The sequence below is a fragment of the Leptosomus discolor genome, chromosome 2 (assembly GCF_034619465.1).
Source record: "Leptosomus discolor isolate bLepDis1 chromosome 2, bLepDis1.hap2, whole genome shotgun sequence".
Classification (NCBI taxonomy): domain Eukaryota; kingdom Metazoa; phylum Chordata; class Aves; order Leptosomiformes; family Leptosomidae; genus Leptosomus; species Leptosomus discolor.
In genome coordinates, this window is record NC_141392.1 from 42,696,692 (window position 1) to 42,712,611 (window position 15,920).

Genomic DNA, 15,920 nt, shown 5'->3' on the forward strand with positions numbered 1-15,920 from the left:
GTTTACATCCATGAAGACTTACAAAGATGATACCACTTGCAAAGCTACAGATTTCCTCTCCCCATAAAAATTAAGCCTCTTCCCTAGATTCTGAAAAAAACTTCCATCTTTTACTGTTGTTATCCAGAATGAGTGGTTACCAGATGCCATCATTTGCTATTATATTGTCTGTTCCTCTCCATGTTAACAAGCTTCATCATCTAAAAATTAGAATCCTCTGTTCTGAGTCTTATGCCAGGTATGATGTTCGCTGAGAAACTCTGAGAGGATTTGAGGGAGAAAAAAATCCAAACTTGAAGCTCACCAACAGTTTTAGACAGAAGGAGCCGTATCTACCAACAGTAATGCTGGCAGGATGTAGAATTTCAGAATATCAATAATGTATAAAAATACCATATATCATTCAATAATATATTTATACACACAATTAGTTTTTTTATGTGGTTATTTTGCTTTCAGGTTTAGACAGGTCTAGTTAGTTCAGTCTAAAAGACAAACGTAGTTCTAAATACTATCATGGCAACCACCAAAGCAGCGTTTTGAAAAGAACCTATACAAAATCTGTCCTCTGCCTTCTTGTCTTTTGCCAAGACATTTCGGAAAGTAAGTTTTGTATATCTTGTAATGTTAATTTGTTATTAACAAAATTCCTTTGTCCAGACATATTTTTCTACAAAGCACCTGGTACCTCAAAGAAAACGGGTTGCATAAATTATGCCTGCACTTCCTCCTTGTTTTCACCTAGCAGTATACACTAAAATACAGATAAAAAGTACTTAATGCATTGATAAGACTGCACAAGTAAGAAATTATTATGTCAGATGTTATCTGTTAGCAATAAGGAAGGGTTGGCCACATGACAGATATAAGCAAAATGGACGTTTTGCCTATTAAGAAAAAAAATTGTGAGTGCTAGTGCCAAATACCTTCCTGTAGGAATGCTTATAGATCTCTATGTGCCCTACACTTCATATGTGCATGTGAAATCCACCTTTTCTACTCAGCTGTACTCAGCTGAGAATTCACTTTAGTTGACATATATGCACAACAATTGCTTCACATGCTAGTCTATGATGGCCATACAAGGTTCATTTAACATTTTGCAATATGTGACAATATTTTCAGTACCAACAACAAGATCTGAACAATGCAAATTATAACTCTAGTTACATCTCACCATTATGGAGGTCTTCCCCTGCCCTGTTTCAATCTTATTTAGGATGCTGACCTTTCTCTTTAATTAAATGGCAGCATTCTAAACTTGGTAATGTTATCAACCGGAACACTTCTCTAATGTTATCAAAACTGATGAAGCAAAAGGGCAGAAGTTGTGTTAGTATTTAATACAAGTTATTAGCTTTCATAGATCTAATTCAAATTAAATGGAGGATCAAATTCACCAATGACTGAGTTAAGTAGAACTCTTTAAGCATAGCATAAACACTAGAACCAAATTGTTTTCTGACATTTCTAGGAAGTAAGTATTCTTAATTTTCAATGTTTTCAGAAATTTGCCCTACAGTTATTTAAGTGTAAAATAAAAAGCTTTAACTGAGCATAACATAAGAGGATAAATCAAGTAATTTGGGGAAGCTTTAGCTGCCATTTCTAAATGTTGAAGATTTAAAAGAAAATATTTCCTTTTTATATAATCTAATTATTAAACATCCATTAAACATATTATTCTTATAATTTTTGTCCAATAATACCTATCAATAAAACTAATAAATACTTTTATTGCCTAATCTTGTGTTCAAATAACCTATTTAATAAAGCAGAAGCATTTTTAACTATTAATAAAGACAGTGTTGAATATCCTAGGATTTTGTTATCAAACATTAAAAATCTAGTTCTCCTAGAGACTTAATCTGATAAGAACCAGCACTAAGAATCAGCAGAATTAAGCTCCTCAAATACAGGACTTGTGTACGCTTTTTTCTTTTAATATACAAAGGCAGAAAAAGCAGTACCACTTTTGTATAATAGACTTCAGGACAGAAAAGTCAGGGAACAAAACTGCAAGTTTAGTTCAGTCCTCTGCTTTAGGGGATGAAAACACTCATCTCACATATCCCAGAAAAAGCCCTTACTGCAGATCTATAAATTGCCTGGATCAGGCAAAGTCAGGAAGGAGGTAGTTTTTACAGCATTTCTCCCTTTAAAGTATTTTTACTTAGCAGGAAAGAGAGTTCAAGATTCTCACTATTGAGAAAGAACTACAGTACACAACATTGTAGTTTACTGACTACTGAGAGTTAAAGGACAGGAAGTCTTGTCTACAGTTTCTGGGCCCTGGATTGTTCCAGTTTTCTAGCCAATATGTGAACAGTTCAGAAACCTCAATCCTTCAAGCATACATTAGAGAACCCAAGGCTCCTCCTTTCTCCCCTTTCAGATGAGTTCTGCCACCACAGACTAGGCTGTGATTCCACCTTGACAGTCCAATAAATCTTTAATTCCTTCATAAACCAGGGTACAATTTCTCTAAGAGGGACAGAAAACCTTCACCAGTGTCACGATCACATCTTTCATGAAGTTCACACAACAGTTTGGGTCACCTCCACAGAGCTGAACAGTACAACCTTACCCACTCTCCGGAAGTGTGCTCTAAAGCAGCAAGAATGTGACAGAAATTTATTTACAGAACAGATAGGGCTTTTTTTTTCTCTTTTGAATGAAAGCTGTAATGTATCTCACCTTAAGAGAGCACTGGAAACACACTTATCTGTGTGCTTGGGGAATTACAAGGGAATGCCTGTAGTCCTTTACTACAGGATGATACAGCAGCCAATCCAGTCTGTTTCTGTCTTCTCTAAGACAGGTTTTCACATAAGCTACCAGCCAGCAAGGAGTTCTTTATAAACTTAGCAAAGATATGGTTTCATAGAGGTAAGGAGACAACCTTTATGTCGAAGTGTAAACAAATGACCATGCTGAGTTATTTCTTCACACATACGTACCCGCATATATATACACACATGAAAAGAACTATGTTGTTCCATATTCTGTATGTACACACACACTCTTGACTGCTAAAACACAATTATTTTTGTCAATGAACCTGCATCATTTAGAACACACGCAGTGTCCTGGGACACATGACGATATTAGTTTAGAAGGTTATATACAAAGTAAGTATTTGCAGAAGTCTCTTGCTTTTTCACAATGCTTGATCACACAATAAGGATGCCACAAGAAATGAAATCTGCATGTGTGCAGGCAAAAATGAACTTCCATACTCTGCTTGTGTTGAGCTCGCTGCTGCTCATCTTCCTTTCACTATTTTGATCCTTATTTTCAAAATTGCTCACAACTTGGGTAGTTGGTTTTAAGGATAAGCTTTAAACAGCAAAAGCAAATGACTTTTTTTTTTTTTTTCTAATAGCGACTTTCCATTTACCTTCCTCTCTCTACTGCAGAGAGCAAGCTCTCCTCACAATAAAAAGCTTGATCTCAGACTTTTCTGTTGGACCTCCCAGGGACTGAATCATTTCCTAGTACTTCTCCAACTCTCAAAAGAATCACCTTTCTTAGAGACAGTTGTAAGGGATGAGGACACAAGGCTTTACTGAAAATCACCCCAGGGATTTACCAGGCTAAAGACATGGCTCTTAACACTTTGTTGTTGGGAAAAACCCCCACCTTCCTGACAAGAGGAATCTTCCGCAAAGATGCAGCAGACTCTGTCTGTTTCTGAGGGACTGATTAAACTTAGACTAGAATTCCTTTACTTTCGTATTCTAACCTTTTGACTTAAAAGGCTTTAATCTGGGTTATGAAGTGTTCAAACACATAAAGGTTAACTCCAAAGAAAGAATTGAATAGGCTGTTCCCCTTCTCCATAGGGCAGAAAAGAGACAGGGGAATGACAGCAACTGGCATGTAATTTAGACAAAAGTTTATAAAGCTTTATAAAAAGTTACTGAAGCCCTGGAAATAGACTGCCTGAGGGGATTTTGGAAGCTCCAACACTTGTAATTTTTAACACCTGTCAGAGTGACTTGGTTATAGCTCACCCCTTTGGATGAAGATAGCTTAGATGATAACTTATGTACCTCACAGATTTATAATTATTATTATACAAGATGAACATTAATCCATAATACATTCCCATGACCCTTTGCACCCAGACGTACTGCTAAGTCTTCTATCAGTTTGTCTTCAAAATAATGTTCTTCCGATTCAATCCAAGACTTATCATAGCCTTGAAGAAAGAGATTGATGGCTCGGTGCCTAAATAGGGACATTTAAAACAAAAGCTGTAAACTTTTAAAGAGAAGATTTGGTCAATATGAATTTCATTTAGCTTGAAGAACTGTCCAGCCATTTCAACTACCATTTAAAAAGAAAGTAAAATTTCTATGGTAAAACGTGCTGAAAACACCTATTTTAAAAAATAAGTTTACATTAAAATGCTCTATTCAAAACTGTGTTTCATTAACTTGTAACACTGGTATTAAAATATAATAATTATGATTTTAAGAACAGATGATAAATAGAACTTTAAAGAAATTGAAATACAAGTAAGAGATAAAGTCAATTACTTTGATATATTAGTGAGTTTTATTTTTTAATATAAATTTTAATTTAAACATTAAGATAACAGCAATAGATAACTTTGGCTTGTGCTCAAATAATTGCATTTTTTTTAATGTTCAGGATTAGACTTGCATATCTGAAATAAGAAAACATTTTTTTCCAAATTCCATCAAATTGAACCGATGAGGAGGCTAGGGGAAAGAGGGTAAGTCATGATGATGTTTACTGTTTTTTATCTATTTCTTGAGGATTCAATGCAAAATGGACTGTGTGACAACCAATTCTCCGTAAAGAATTTTATCAACCATCTTAATATTTTTAAACAACTGCCAGTCTCATATACTGAAAAGGAAGAAGTATAATTAAAATATACAAGAACGTTAGTTACGTGCAGGTGACCTACTTGTTAAAGTAAGAACAGCTATAGAGAGAAATATCTTTGTTCTATTTTCAACTGTCACAGAAGCCCCATTTCAAGCTAGTATGATTATCATGTCCTTGTGCTTCCTGAAACAGATTTTAACGTCCTACTAAGTATAGTAATAGTAATAATATGCATGCTTTTGGGAAAACCCAAGAACATTATTATATTGAAAAGATCAGATACAAGTGTTCTGGAAAGTATTTTTAGCAACTGCATGAAAAAACAGATGTCTACTTTTTCTGATCATTCATTCCTTCCAGAATCTCAGGATTCTGAAACTTGACTACAGATCCCATTCTCTATTGAACAAGAAAGAGGAAAAGGAGCCACAGGAAAAGGTGTGAAATGCCTAAAGTATGTGCACATATTACTTGTCTAATAGAATGTTCTTCCCAAAAGTGCACAATAAATAGACAGGTTTTCAGATAAATGGTGTCATTTTATTTCCTGCATATAGAACGTTTGGCATCTAACAATGAAGATAACTCCATATTTCCAGAGCTATATCATGGCCTTGGAGGAAATTTCTCTCCCATGAAGATATTACAGTGACACCAATATGTCTGTTTCTGCACTTATCTCCTATGAAATGTGTCTACTTTTCAGAAAAGAAAACATACCAGGAGGAACAGGTGGGATAACAGCAGGGGGAGAGAACGAGAAATTTAAAATTATACTTTTTGTTATTCTTTTCAGAAGACATATTCAAAGGAAGTAACTAGATGTATTAAAAGAAAGTGATATATATACAGAGTACATTACCACGCAGTTTATCAATTACTGGTTTACATATTTTCCTTACTTTTGATCTCACCAAATAGTATTGTATGAATATAAATGCATTTGTGAAAGACAAGAACAAATACAGCTCTTACCTTGGCAGATTATACAATGGTGCCATTCTAAAGCAGGCAACTACTGCTCTTTTCCTCTGTTTAGACAGCAGCTTATGCCACACTGCTTTTTTGGACCGCTGAGGGTGCTCAACCTGTTACATAAAATACACATGGAAAAATAAACAATGTGGCAATGTCCTTACTGTCTGGGCATAATAATAATAAGAACGTGAGATAACAGATTAATCATGTGGAAGGATAATAGAAGAATAATAGACAGGAAAAAGTGTTATAGTTCAAGGGATCATCCAAATTGTAGAATCAGAATTTAGAAAATAAAAGCAAAAATCTCTCTTTCCTTACATGGTATAGATCTTCTCCTTTTTCACTTCATCCTACTTCTTATATCTTTTACATAGAATATTATCATCATTGATGCCATCTCTCAGGAAACTTTCACTTTTAATATAAAGAATCTTCACTCTTACTATCTTTTATATGTAAGTCTTTGCCTATGTACATGTAAATTGTACATGTTCACATTGCATCAGACAATACTTTCACAGGAATTGTCTTAAATACAATGAAATCTTTTATTTGTAATATTTACCATGACCAGCCACAGTGGAAAGGAATTAAACTTATAAATGAGAGACAGGCACGAAGACTTAGGACCACATCCCTTCCATAAATCTGCATAGCTAGAATGAATATAAGATACTACAAAACACTTGAGCTACATTTAATAATATTACAGCTCTGTCTTCAGATGTATTCTTTTTCTGCATCCTGGCTCTACAGTAGCATGAGATGAAATTGGGTGTCCTCCATCCTCATTTTTTCTCTTTCAGTTTCCTTTGTTCCACCTTCCATCCTTGTTTTCATCAAAAGAAAACAACTACTGTGGTCCAGAAGACCAACTGCATGCAACAGTATACAGCCTGGCTAGATAACTGGAAAGTATGATTGCAGGCTGTGCTACGGATCACTCCTCTCCCACAGGCTACTCATAGTTTTTGTGATTTACTTCACAATTGCTCCAACAAGATTATATAGTTTCATTTAAGCTATACCACTCTTGTAGAGTTGTGGGGGGGTGTCTTTTGTGTGGGGTGGGTTGGTTGGTTGGTTTGTGAGGGACAGTGAGATGGAGCAAGAACTGGCTGAACAGCAGAGCTCAGAGGGTTGTGATCAGTGGCACACAGTCCAGTCGAAGGCCTGTAGCCAGTGGTGTTCCCCAGGGGTCAGTACTGGGTCCAGTCTTGTTCAACATATTCATCAGTGACCTGGATGAAGGCACAGAGTGACACAAAACTGGGAGGAGTGGCTGACATGCCAGAAGGCTGTGCTGCCATTCAGCGAGACCTGGACAAGCTGGAGAGCTGGGCAGAGAGGAACCTAATGAGGTTCAATAAGGGCAAGTGTAGGGCCCCGCACTTGGGGAGGAATAACCCCATGCACCAGTACAGGCTGGGGGTCGACCTACTGGGGAGCAGCTCTGCAGAGAAGGACCTGGGAGTCCTGGTAGACAGCAAGTTAGCCATGAGCCAGCAATGTGCCCTTGTGGCCAAGAAGGCCACAAGGTGTCCTGGGATGCGTTGAGAAGAGTGTGGCCAGTAGGTCGAGGGAGGTTCTCCTCCCCCTCTACTCTGCCCTGGTAAAGCCACACCGGGAGTACTGTGTCCAGTTCTGGGCTCCTCAGTTCAAGAGGGACAGGGAACTACTGGAGAGAGGACAGAGGAGGGCTATGAAGATGATTAGGGAGCTGGAGCATCTCTCCTATGAAAAAAGTCTGAGAGACCTGGGGCTCTTTACCCTGGAGAAGAGAAGGCTGAGAGGGCACCTTCTCAATGCTTGCAAGTATCTAAAGGATGGGTGCCAAGGGGATGGGGCCAGGCTCTTTTCAGTGGTGCCCAGTGACAGGACAAGGGGCAATGGGCACAAACTGGAGCACAGGAAGTTCCACCTGAACATGGGGAAAAACTTCTTTACTCTGTGGGTGGCAGAGCACTGTAACAGGCTGCCCAGGGAGGTTGTGGAGTCTGCTTCCCTGGAGATATTCAAAAAAATGCCTGGACACAGTCCTGTGAAACCTGCTCTAGCTGAACCTGCTCTGGAAGGGGGCTTGGACTAGATGATCTCCAGAGGTCCCTTCCAACCCCTACCATTCTGTGATTCTGTGAGGGTTTTGTTTGTTTCTTCTATGGACAACTGCACTAGTGGAATAACAGCTCCTCCGTCTCCCAGCATCAGCAAAGGAGTCAACGGAAGTTAGCCTCTCTACCCTGAAAGACTTGGTGATTCTCCCTTGTAATAAAACAAGGCTTTTTATTCAAAATGATGAATACAAAATTATCATGATGATGTTTGTCTCAATATTCAATCCAAACATAATAATCCAAAAGAACTTTTCTAGTTTAGTGAAATACGAAAAATTATTCATAGTTAAACAACAACATTTAATTAAACAGACTAAAATACTGCCAAGCATTCAGTGAAATGTATAATTACACTTGTAAGATTAAATGGTGACATTCTAAAACAAGCTCCTTCCAAAAGATAAAGTACAAATGAAAACTATTTGTTAAGAGAAAGGATAGAGAAGTGTTCACTGCAAACATATTTACAGTCACAAAACAAAGTCAGTGCTAATCATTTAGAAGTCAGACAAACCCAAATGTGAAAGTTAGGTAATTAGTAATGTCTTCACAAACAACTATAAAACCCTCTATACTTTCCCAAAAGAAATAGCCTCGGCCTACGCAAGCAGATCTCTGAAAACAATAAAAACAAAGAAGTTAGCTGTGCATGGAAAGAAAATCGTTGCCAGTGAAATAAGGAAAGCAATCAGAGTATGTGTATATGTAGAACAGAGTATTTGTATATAGAGAGCAAATGATTACTCAAGACTATCATAAAAACAGACCTACTAATCACATATTCATCATTCGTAAAGACATTGAATTACCTGTTTCAGTAACAAAAGCACCTGAACACTTGTCCACAGAAGGTAAGTAAAGCTTTGGGGCCAAATCTTTAAACAAACAGGTGCAAACTACCCAGAATAAAAGCAGCCAGCATTTACTTCACTACAAGTCATTGTTTAAGTCTGATCAGAAGAATTGATCTGAAATGTCAATCAGGTATTACAATGGGAATCCATCCTGTTCTATATTATTGCTGGATTCTATATGCTGTGAGATTGATCCTATGACAGAACACAGAAAACACAAGGATTGCACCTTGTGCTTCACTCCCTTGAACAATTTCTCCAAACTACATAAGCTTCACCAATTTATGTATGTGATGATATAGCTAAAATGCCAGAAATCAAGAGATTGTATATGCTGTTGAACTCAAATACAAGAGTGTAATGCTGAATTATGCAACTCTATACACGCTAATCAATTTCCTTTCAGCTCAGTTAACTTTGATAGAACCACATTTCTACCTGCTCTCTACTCTTCCTTCTTCCTCACTGCCACCTTATATCCTTTCAAATAAACACCCATTCTTCCTGTCTGTCTCTTTCTGGTAGACTAACCAGGATTGCCATGGATTTACTCCCACATTCTATCACTTTTTGCTTGCTCCACACATACTCAATAACAGTTAAAACTGAGTCACTCCTCTTCATCCTCTTGTATCAAACTGTGTACGGCTGTTGTCCTTGAAGCAAGTCCATATTAAGTCTAGCAAACTATATGAAGAAGAGTTGTGTGATGCAACAGCCAGGACACAGGTATTCATACCAACACACTTTGCACATTCCAAGATCTCTGAATGTCACTTTTAGCAACCAAGTGCTGCTCGGTGTTCATATAAGCACTTTCACACATCTCTTTGATTCCTACTTGACTGAATCAGTGATTTCATCAAAATATGGAAACTTCCTGACATGGGGTCTGAAAACCTGTGTCAAGCTTCTGAGTGAAACCAACTAATCTAATGAGAGGGCAAGAAAGCCATGAATTTTCAAATGTTTTTTGAAAAGGAAGAAAAAAATAAACCCTGAGCAAATTTTATATGCAGTCAGTTTGTAGTCTATGGTGTAATCAGCAGAGTTTATCTATGTCACCAGGAGTACCCTTCAAGTTGACCTGCTGTTTCTTCAGTACATTTTTAAAAAAAGCAAGCCCAGAAAACACATAACAAATCTAAAGTGCAAAATAGCTAACAATTCAGTAAGAAAAATTGGAAAACTAAATTTATCAAGTAGTCTTTGACTTGTAAAATGTATCAACATAGGGGATTTTTTTTTTATTTAAAAATTTAAAGAATTAAAAACTTAAATGTAAGTAATAGACTCTTGTCCCAAAGGGAGGAAAACCCCAAAATCAAAGCTAACCAACAAACACCTAACTTCCACCATTTATTCTTGGTTGCTCTATTTCTGGGGACAAGTTTAATCAGAGAGACAAAAGACAAAATGCTATCAGTGCTAGTGGGAAGAAGGACACAAAATAAATTACAGATTTTTTTTTTTAATGAAAGTTCCTGTAGTCCGGGACACATGGGAAGCTCATATAAGTGTGCAAAAAATATTAGCTAGAACAGTAGAGCTTCATGCCAGATTCTGAAACAAGTTAAAGATTCTGCCAGAACTTTCTCAGAAAAGTCATTCCTCCACCCTGTTTCTACTATTTCTTGGACGCAGCAAGTAATATTTGAGCTGACCAGGTTAACCTCGGTCTGTATTCACTGTTGCACCAGCATGAACAAGTCTGAGTTCATGTATGCAAGTAGTTTGCTGGACCACCAAAGAGTAGTCTTGCTAAAACTTCCAGATTATCAAGAATTTTCTCAATTTCAATGCCAGTTTAATTTTCTAAATGCATATATTCTTGCCCACATTCACAAACTTCCATACAGATACTGTAAAGTGGACATTCTTCTTCCAACTTTTTTAACTAGTACATAGTAAATAACTTTCTAAAGCTATCACTAGAGAAGCTGTGTATCAAATCATCTGACTGTCCTAACTCTCTGCAGCTATACTATGCAGCTTCTAACCAGATATTCATGTAGGCAGCTTTAAGTTTCTTGCAACTTCAATAATTCAAGAATTTCAAATGAGGAAAAATTCCTAGAAAAAAGGCATTTTTTCAATAATTGAGCCTGTTTTTACTCATGTTTCATGGTCCATGGACAATTTAGTGATTACTTCCTGCTAGTTGAAATGCACCAGAAGGAAGCTAAAACATAGATATCACTTTCTTAGTCCTTTTCCAAATAAATGCTTGTTGGAGCTGCTCTAAACACACTCTGTGATCGATATGACCACGATACTGGATTACAAAACACAATGCGAAGCATGTAAACAGTAGCCATCAAAAGAAAGAAACGAATATAACAAATACAGCGGGTAAAAGCATAAAAGAAAACCTGAATACTTTTGCATAGATTAAGCAACAATGGAATTGGGAAAATGTGTCTAACCTGTTCCAGGTGAAACAGTACATTAGCTATATCAAGGACCCTTTCCACAGTCTTCTCTGGATCTGAGGAATCTTCAGTCCTGTTTGGTAAATCTTTGTAAAGTGCCATCTGCCACCTAATGGCGGGATCCTCAAGCTGCAGGAGAAAGATTTCATGTCACAAAGCAAAATGTTCCAAACGTAGGGTCAAACAGTTTAATTAGTACAGAAACTGCTTCAAAGGACAACGGAAGCACTTTATATGGCTAACCCACACCTTCACATGGCTAACCCAAACAGTGTCCACTACACTGACCAGTAGAACAAAATTAAAGACTGATTTGTGCAATGTTTCTTGAGCGCTTCCAGAGGACTAGAAGTCTAATAATCATACACAGAGCAAATGATCAGGGGCCAACAAATAGCACTGCCACCAACAATTAGAATATGAGGTAGGTAGACATAACTGTACATTGACTTTCCAGTTATTAAACCAAATAACAACAAAATTGTTGCTCTACTAGTTGGGAATACTCCATTTTCAGTCATGGAAATTAATAATATTATTCTTACTTATGTCTAATTTTTTTCATTTTAGTTTTTTTCAATTGTTAGAAAAACCCTAATTTTACTGATTACTAGCTAAAAAATTAAAATTCAATTTATGAAACATTATTTCATGATGCATTTGCTTATTAGCCTACAAATGATAAAGAACTTTATGAAGCAAAATGTTTTTTCTTATTTTTCTGTTTACATTTCATTTTTTCCATTTCAGTGATCTGTGATTCTCCATTTTGCCATTAGAAATCCCTTCTTTGGTTCATTTTTTCTCCCCAGGACTTCTGCTAATCAGCATTGATGCAACACACTTTGCAACCATTTTTTGTGCCAATGACAATGAAGACAAATGCAATGTGTATCCCATTTTACTGAGAGCTGTCGCCAGTGATCAGTCCTCATTGTGTAATTTAGGTTTAAGTCACACTGGCCTGGATTCCTGGAGCATTTAAGAGCCTAAACCCTACAGATTTGAATAGGGCCTAAACACAACACTTACTTTTCTAAAACACCTTTGTGGATCCAGTTTTCAATTTGTGCCTAAGATGAGACAATAATTCTAGTTCACCTCCACAAAACGTCTTATGATACACAATTTACTGAAGTTCCAGGAATGGTTATAAACTTACACAGTCATTCAATAATAGCTTATTACAACCTAGAAAGCCACAATTGGCAGGCCTTTCTTCCACCTTTCGGCTTTTCCATTTCTTAACAACTGTCATATCCACAGTCTTTGTGTGAGCATTTGACTGGATCATCATGAATGGATAGTCCACAAAAGACTTTTTAATCACAGGTGGAGATGTCTTTTGATCTGAGGACTCCTCACATTCTATCAAGGTACAGCTTTTTTGTATAGGTAGTTTTCTAAGGGTATGAGTAGTTGACAATTCAAGGTGTGAATTAGCATGGCTGGAAGAAGATTTTGGTGACTTGAGCTTCATCCATGTCAAAATGAATGCAAGTTTCGTCATCAATTTCTTGAAATAAAAGGCTCGGTACTGAGTAACAGCATGCAGGCATGCAAGGAAAGGAAAGACAGAAACAGGGTGAAGACAAATGTAGACAAAGGTAGACAAATGCATGAAATAGATGCCATGACATTAATAGCTAAAGATTCAGAAGGATGATTCACAAACAGTGCAGTTTTCCAAAAAGAAATCAAGATAAATTACATTTTAGGTCTAACATAAATGATAGAACATGGTGTCTGTGAGAAGCAAAAGTGGTTAACAGAAAACACCATTTGAAGAAAAACATTGCTATGGTTGAAAAACCCCAGACTTTCCAAGAAGTGGTATTTTTCCTCTGTTTTGAAAGCTACCTTACACAAACACCATTATAACTAAGTTACATACTAATTCATAACATTAAATAATAATTTAAATTTATAAGACCATTTGGCCTACATTCCTTTTATGTCTGACTCAATCAAACAACAGAAGGATAGTATACGCATATAGCACAATGGCATAATTTTTCTGAACAAGAAACATCATACTTGACTATATCTGAGGTGCACTTGATTCAGTCATGATAATGACTGCATACTAATGCCATGAGAGAATTATGGAATAAATTATAGTGTACATTGGAAATGACTACTGAATTTAACTTCATGCGTTATACTTTTAAATAATTAAGTTATATACTTAGATTTAACATGAACTCTAGAATGAAAAGATACTATTTCAATCAACTAAGAACAAACTACTTAGTAATAGAAACAAATCATAATAAAGATAATAAATATAACAATAAATTAAAGTTTTGAGGTCCCAGAAATGCCATAGTCAAATTGACTACTTTTTACACACACATCAAAAGCAGAGCTTTTCAAAGCTAGTAAAGCAGTATGTACACAGCTATAAAATAAAGCTAGCTACAATAGCTATTTATCTTTGGAAGCTATCATGTGGTTCCCTTTCAGAATGTCCTCTTCCACTGGGAATTCATTCTACAATTAGGAAAATCCAAAGTCACTGCTGAAAAGTTTACAACTGGAAAATTCTCTGTCAATGTGTACTCTGGATTAGCTAAGATTACTTTCTTCTTAATTATCAAGGCACTGTGAAATTTCATCAGCACAAGAAATTTAAAGTATTTTTAGTCTCATGTGTTATAAACAGAGGAGATGATATGTTGTTGAACAACAGAAAACTTTTAATTGAAACAAAGGAAGTTTCTGAAGAGAAAGCACAGATCAAGGTATTAAGAAGTATCTTTACTCCAAGGCAAGAAAGCAGTAACAGACAGAAACTTCTTAATAGCATTATGCAGAACGCAACCCTAAAGAAACAAAATAGAAACTGGCATATTTAAAACAGGAGAACAAGTGCTAAGAAGCAGCATGAAATGCCAGGCAAGACTTACAACTGCATGGCTGACAAAATGACAATATACACATACTGAAAATGTCAGAACAGAAATACCTATTTTCATCATTAAGGAAACATTACTGAAGTTCACACACAAAATCACAACACATTTACATTTTTTAGGTTCGTGGAGTGCACATTGCTTAATCACTGTTGCTCATGAAGATCTTCGTAAATGCTCTTTTCTTTCTAGTACTTTGCCTGTGTGGTTTGTTCTGCTTCTCAGTATATAACAGTATTTGCTATATAAGGATAAGTATTTCAAGCTTTTTTTAGGGTATAACCAAATCTTTTGTTTTCAGTGGTAAATTTTTCTATGTGTAATCCCTATAATTTAAAGCTATTGTACTTTTATTTGTAATATTTTATGACAAATGTTAATGGTTAGCTTTGCAAAATTATGTATCTTGTGAGTTCCCAGAAACTCCAAGCTCCACACAATCTTGCTTCACATTGCAGCAATATACATAAGATGGGAGTAAATTAATCTTCAGAAATTATTCAGGAAGAGCCATCCCATTACCAAGACGTTTTAAAATCAAGAAAACATTTATTGCCATGCACTAATCCGCAGTGGAATCTAGACTTTTGGATGATTCTTAAATATACTTTCAGGATAAAAAAGCGAGATTTCCAACTCACATGTTTATTGTCTTTTAATCACTTAATGAGTACAGGAAATACTACTTAGTTTTTATCTTGAGGTAATAAAATTTAGGGGAGGGGGAGGAGGTAGAGGACAATCCTAAATAAGCACCTTCCATAGGTCCAATTCCATCTTCCTTCAATAGAGAAGAAACGTACATCATTTTATTATATTTTTCTGTATTATGGCTTCTTCTTTGCCATTATTTGAAGGATTAATAAAACAGTTCAGCTACACTGGGCCAGTTCAGGATTTTTTCCCTAGGGCTATTCATATGGCACTAAAGGGAATTCCATAAGAAAAATCTACACTTTTCCAAAATACTTTTCTCTGGGCTGAAAAACAGGAACAAATCTGAGCAAAGTGGAGATTTTGCACTTCACTACCAAAGTGGCAGCTTCCTTCTCCTTTACACTTCCAACTGATACAAACTAACTTGGAGCATTTTGCAGATTCTATCCCAAATAATAGAAGCTAGAGTTTAAACAGTGGTAGACCTTGCTTCCATCTCCAATTTCATATTGATGGTGTGCATAGGCAGGGATTTCAAGGGCCACATGTTATGATTCTATGATTATTGTATATAATGGCTATATAAAGACATTAAAAACCTAATACTTAACAATTGACATGAACAAGTCACTTGACAGAAGAGAAAAAGGGACTACAAGTTATCCTAACAAACCAAGGTAGGTTGTCATTACATGGCACCAATAAATGATTTCAAAGGGAAAAAAAAATCATTTTTAAAAACTGCATATAGATTACCTTGCCCTGGAGATGAAGATTACTGCGGATGCTATCTCGTACTTCATCTTCAGTATCTTTCTATCAACAAATTACAAATCATATAAATTAGGAATAGAAGGTAATTGAGAAAATATGTAAATGTCAACTTTGGGCTTAGTTCAGATGATGAATAAAATTGATAATGCGGAACATTGAGAAAAATCTCAGTGGCAATATGTCTTTTCATATCAGGCCAGAGCTAGCCATATCCAAGCTCACAGGAGCAAGTTCTGGATGGCATCATTCATATGTGTCCACAGTAACATAGTAAATGCAAGTCTGAATTAAAATTATTAGTATGTACATATATACATATGTTAACCAAAG

General features: G+C 36.2%; 1 protein-coding gene across 1 annotated transcript in view; it reads right to left on the reverse strand.

Moving 5' to 3' along the window:
* Positions 1-15,920, reverse strand: part of RYR2 (ryanodine receptor 2) — a 323,964-nt gene that overhangs the window by 63,190 nt on the left and 244,854 nt on the right. The window contains exons 73-76 of the mRNA XM_086460401.1: positions 15,573-15,632; positions 11,239-11,373; positions 5,839-5,951; positions 4,137-4,233 (exon numbers count right to left, since the gene is read on the reverse strand). Coding sequence (XP_086316527.1) covers positions 4,137-4,233; positions 5,839-5,951; positions 11,239-11,373; positions 15,573-15,632 — 405 coding nt within the window. The remainder of the gene's footprint in view (positions 1-4,136; positions 4,234-5,838; positions 5,952-11,238; positions 11,374-15,572; positions 15,633-15,920) is intronic.